The 5,214-nt window shown below is 30.6% G+C and overlaps 1 protein-coding gene across 1 annotated transcript; it reads left to right on the top strand.

Annotated features, from left to right (window-relative positions):
- Positions 1-1,099: 1,099 nt before the first annotated feature.
- On the top strand, positions 1,100-2,250 carry LOC133703216 (uncharacterized). The gene is made up of 2 exons (XM_062127674.1): positions 1,100-1,862; positions 2,010-2,250. The coding sequence occupies exons 1-2, from the start codon at positions 1,374-1,376 to the stop codon at positions 2,196-2,198; spliced, it is 678 nt and encodes a 225-aa protein (XP_061983658.1). The 5' UTR covers positions 1,100-1,373; the 3' UTR covers positions 2,199-2,250.
- Positions 2,251-5,214: the final 2,964 nt, after the last annotated feature.

Raw genomic sequence — 5,214 nt, 5'->3', positions numbered from 1 at the left:
AATCATGGGTTAACTGGATAAACCAAGCATATGTTTCTTGTGAAAATGAAAGCATTAAGTATGATTTCCTTGTTTTGTTTCTATGACTAATTGTAATTTAGCGGCTGTCTTCTTCTCTCCTATTCTCCCCTTTCACTTCTCTCTTCATTTAAGAAAACATCTCTCTAGTAAAGAAAAAGAAAGCTTTTCGATTTCCTCATCATTCATTTTTCTCATTTTAATCCCTTGAAAAAAGAAGATTGATGGAGATCCATTTGTGATTTCAACAACAGATTGAGCTCTTTAAGATCTACTTTCTCATCTCTTATCTGATTCAAGAACCCCAATTGCATGCCACATTAGCCTTTTTTTGCCTCTTTTTGTTGCTGTCGTTCTGTTTCCTTCTCTGGGTATTCAAATCTGGTTTCAAAATGGTTTTGTTAGTGTGATGGATTGCTTGGAAGTGAAATTTATGCAGATGGACTTATAAACTTCGGATCCTTTTCCATGTTATTTCTTTGTCGGGTCGCTGATAAATTATGGAAAATGTACACGAGGGTTAAAAAAGACATGGTTTTTCTTAGTTTTGTTTCTCCGTTTGGTTGATGAAAAAAATGCAGGAATCATGGCAAAATCTATCATATTTTTACAATCAATTTTTTTTTTGTTAATTATAGGTATTTGTATCACTTTGTCAATATTTTAATCAACTTTTCGAGATATTAAAATTAATAATTATATAAATTTTTAATAATTCTAAAATTTATAATATTTAAACTAATAATTTTTAAAATATAAATTCAGAACTTGAACTGGAAAAAAAATATTTAACAGAGAGATATATGCCTATTTCCTTTTTGTATGATAAAATGTATAATATATGTCATGTATTATGACATCATATTTAAAAAAAAATAGTTTTTGACCATGCATTGCATCCCATTATTTTTTTAAGATACAAATTTATAAATATAAATAATTATATTGTACTTTTAATTTAATATAAACTTATAATATATTTTTACTTAAACCATATATTATAAAGTGTTTGAATTATATATAAAAACAAATTAGTTATAATTTTATAATTTATTTTTATAATTTGAGGTTATATTATATTTTTTATATCTCGTTAAAAATATATATTTAATAGCCTTAAATAAACTCATTGGTTTTTTTTTTAAATGATAAAAATATCATTATACTATAATAATAAATAATAAATTGAGTTGTATTTATTTATCATTTTAGCTGTTTTGTTGTATATAAAAATATTATACCCTTAAAATAGATAGATTTTGGAAACAGTTGTTCTATATAATCACAGACCAAACCTGCTACCTTTTCTTTAGACTGTATATTGAAGGGAGAAAAAAATCATCCTCCGTCAATCTATGGCCAAAACTAAACCACAACTCTCCTCCACCCTCCTCCTCCTCCTCTTTCTCCTCCTCACTACCACCATAACAACAACGGCGTTCTCCTTCTCCCGTTCATACTCTCAGTGCAAAACCCTTTTCTCTCTCTCCCATTCTCTCCTCACCCGCGTCTCCAACCTCCGCGCTTCCCGCGGTGACATCTCAGGTTCAAATCGGGCCAAGCTAATTGCACAGAAGCTCGAGCGAGGGCTGGGTTTCGGGTTCTGGGGATTGTCTTGGTCTGTTGGTTGGGATTATGCCATAAACTACGCCTGGGGTGATTTTGATTATAGGGAATTGTACGGTGCTGTTTCGGAGATGAATGAGTTGCTGAGATTTCTGGGTGAGTTGACGCGGTCGGGATCGGAAATTGAGCGAGCCACTTGGGTTGCCGGGAATTACAAAAATGTCCTTAGAGTTGCTCAGTCGGTGTTACGACGGCTTGTCAAAGTGTTTCGTCAATCGGTAAGAAATAGTAACACTTGTAATGTTATTTCAAATATTTTATACTCCTATGTTTTTATTTATTTTTTTGTTTTTTATATTTCTTTTACTTTTTTAATGGTATTATATGCTTTTTTATTATTATTCTTTTGGATGGTGCGGGGGCAGGGACCATTAAAGAAAGTGGTGGAGACTGTACGGAGAGAGGTAGTGGAGGGTGATTTGTTAAGGGACTGTCTTGAACTGGGGAGCAATGACTTGAAAGGTTTGGTTCAAATTGTTAAAGATTTGTCATCACAGTTTTATTCTTCTTCTTCTTCCACTACTGCCCAGGATGATTACAAAAGCGATCTATGATTATGTTAAAATAATGTTTAATTTCAACAATATATACTTACTAATTGTCTCATTTGTTTTAATTACAAAAAAAATCTAAAGTAGCTTAGTATTTTGCTATTCATCAAGATACGTTAATGTTAATATTGACTGAAATAATGGAAAAATAATAAAAAAAAAATTTGTTAAAAAAGCCAGTTAAGCATGTAATTGAAAGCAAATTTATTTTTTTTATGAGATATATTTGTCATTGAAAGAATGATTAAAAATAAAATGATATGTTTGTTTTTTTTTCTACCATATAAATACATATAAATACTAATTTGTCATTTAAAACATAAAATTTTAATATTTGGGTGAGAGATTTTTTTGTTTTTTCAATAAAAATTAAACAATGAAGTTACCGTTATGCTATTAGAAGGGAAAAAACATATACATATATTGGAGGGTTTCTTTGTTTTTTTTAATAGTGAAAATACAAAATTATCCTTAAGTTTTGAAAAAAATAAGATTGTATATAGATGTGTTTTTGTCATTTTAATATGATTTTGTTGTAAATATCAAGTGGGGTCAAGAGTAATTTAATATTTTTATGTATATAAATTATTATTTATAATAAAAAATAGTGAGTGCATGCTACCAAGCGGGCACCGCCTGTATCCTTCGGGTGGTGCTTACGGCACCAAACAACACTGAGTGCTGACTTCTAGAGTGGTGTTTAATGCACCCAACACCCCATGCATGGTGGCGAGGTGTATGTGTTGAGGTGGCACCCAAAAGTGCTCCAGTTGGGGGGTTTTCCTTTCTTCTTCTTTCCCCTTTCTCATCCTAGAAAATCATGTTGCTCATTGTAAAAAGACAAGAAAATCCGGCTATTTGTTTGATAAGTTACATTAGGTTTTCATTCTTTTGATTGCAATATATTTAGCCTTGAATTATTTATTGAGTTTATTTTTTTTTTCAATTTCATTTCATCACAATTGATTTTTATGTCAAATTTGGTCTTTATTTTTTTAAGTGTAGTGTATCTGGTCGTGAATTATTTATCAAATTGATTTGTCTTTAAATTTTATCCCTTTACATTTTATCTTTACATTAAATATGATCTTTATTCTTTTGATTGTTATTTTTAGTTGTTTTTATCCTTTTCTAGATTGAAATTGTTTTTCAATTTCATCCTTTATGTTTTGGTTTTATTTTATTTGTGTCAAATTCAGTTTTTTTCTTTTTAAATCTATATTTTTTTAAATCACTTTTTTTTAATTTATTTTTTCAAGTTTATCCCTAATTATTTTGGTTGGTTATGAAATTTATATTATTTTTTCAGGTTAGACTTTTATGTTGTGATTCGATTTCATGATCTGTGTTATAAAATTCTAAAGGTTGGATCAGGTTAACTTCAGTAATTTTTCATTATTTGTTTTCTAAATTCCATCCATCTTCATTGAGTTTGTTGTAAATTGATATTTTTTTTTGTTTTTTTATTCATTTATTAATTTGATTTTTTTTAACTATTTTCCCTCAATTCAAGATTTTTGTTTATCCTCTTATTTTTTTTTCAAATGAGGTTCTTATTCTCTTAATTGTTATTTCTTTATTCTTTAGTTTTTTTATTTTATTTCATCATTCGACATTTTAATTATTGAGATTTGGTCTCCTAGGTTTTTTCTAGGGCGGAGCATTTCCGGTTCGATCCGGTTTTAAATCAAAATAAACAACCAAACTGATTTTTTTTTAATTTTTTAAACCAAACCAAACCGAAAACCGATTCAAACCGATTAATTTTGGTTCGGTTCGGTTCGGTTTTTTCCCTTCCAAACCGGTTCAAACCCGATGGTCCTCTACCAACACTATTCATCCTCTTCTTCCTCTGGAATAGAAGAACCCGCCTGAAAAAAAAATGTTGGCCTTTATTAGAACCATCAACACAATCAAATCCAATTCACATTGGAGACCAAGTTTGTCTACCACAAATCCTATTTTATCTCAGTTTCCTTCACCCCACGATGCGTCATTAATGTTAAGAAAACTCATCACCAACAGTTTAACAATGACAAGACTGTTAGTGTTCTTATCCTACCAAACACCGAGCAAAAAAATAAAATAATTATCAGCATACAAGATCACTATCCCAGGAAGATAAGGATCATATTTCTCTCGAGGTTTGGCCAAATAAAATCAGAAGGGGAAAGAGAACACAAAACCAGAGAGACAGAAAAGGAGGGAACCTAGAGACCAGAGAAAGGGAAAACCCAAAAACCAAAGAGGGGAAGAACAAGAAACAACAACAAAAGGAGAGAGAGGATCGGGGTTAATGTTGAACGAAATCAACACAGAATCAAATTCACTAATTTTGGTTCCAATAGAAAAGATAACCGAAGAAAGAATTGACAAAGGGAAAGAAAACATATATTTTATTGCAGAAAATTAAAGATTACAAAAAAAAGAAAACAAGTAGCCTCACACTACTCAAGAGAATCACTCTCATTTTGGAATCACACCAAAGACTATAAACTTCACTACAATCTACCCAATTCAGACATACATTCCACATTAAATAGAAATATATAATACAGTTATTTACTATATAATAACCAACTAAGATAAGAACAAGACAATTACAATTAACTTTTCCTGCCACTTGGAATTATAAAATTATCTTTATTTATTCTTCAGTTATGGTTTGTAACTTCTTCCTTCTTGCCAACGTGTTCCATTGTAATTGTAGCTCCATAAAATATACTCATTTACAAACTAGCTTGATTGCTGTCAAATATTATGGACTTCTGTTTGTCTTGGATTAGAGTGCTGTCACTTTGGTCTCTAGAATTTGCATCAGGGATTCCATTCACTAGGATCCAATAAAAACAAACAAACACACATCTCTCACAAAAAAGTCATTGTTGATTAATCTTTGCTTTCTCAAGAACCCGTGCTTTCCAGGAAGAAGCCACAGCAAGACAAAAGTCTCATAGAGAGTTGAGGGAAGGGAGAAAAATCAATGTGGAGAGTAAAGTTAGAGATAATGAGATATGCA

Source organism: Populus nigra, chromosome 9 (genome assembly GCF_951802175.1).
Source record: "Populus nigra chromosome 9, ddPopNigr1.1, whole genome shotgun sequence".
Taxonomy (NCBI): domain Eukaryota; kingdom Viridiplantae; phylum Streptophyta; class Magnoliopsida; order Malpighiales; family Salicaceae; genus Populus; species Populus nigra.
The sequence above is the reverse complement of the archived record's forward strand: the minus strand, read 5'-3'. Positions and strand labels throughout refer to the sequence as shown.

What these genes read in the sequence shown, in the direction of transcription:
- LOC133703216 (XM_062127674.1), top strand. Translation starts at nt 1,374, where the DNA reads ATGGCCAAAACTAAACCACAACTCTCCTCCACCCTCCTCCTCCTCCTC. An exon ending in TCAAAGTGTTTCGTCAATCG is followed by an intron (nt 1,863 to 2,009) that starts GTAAGAAATAGT and finishes GTGCGGGGGCAG; the next exon opens with GGACCATTAAAGAAAGTGGT.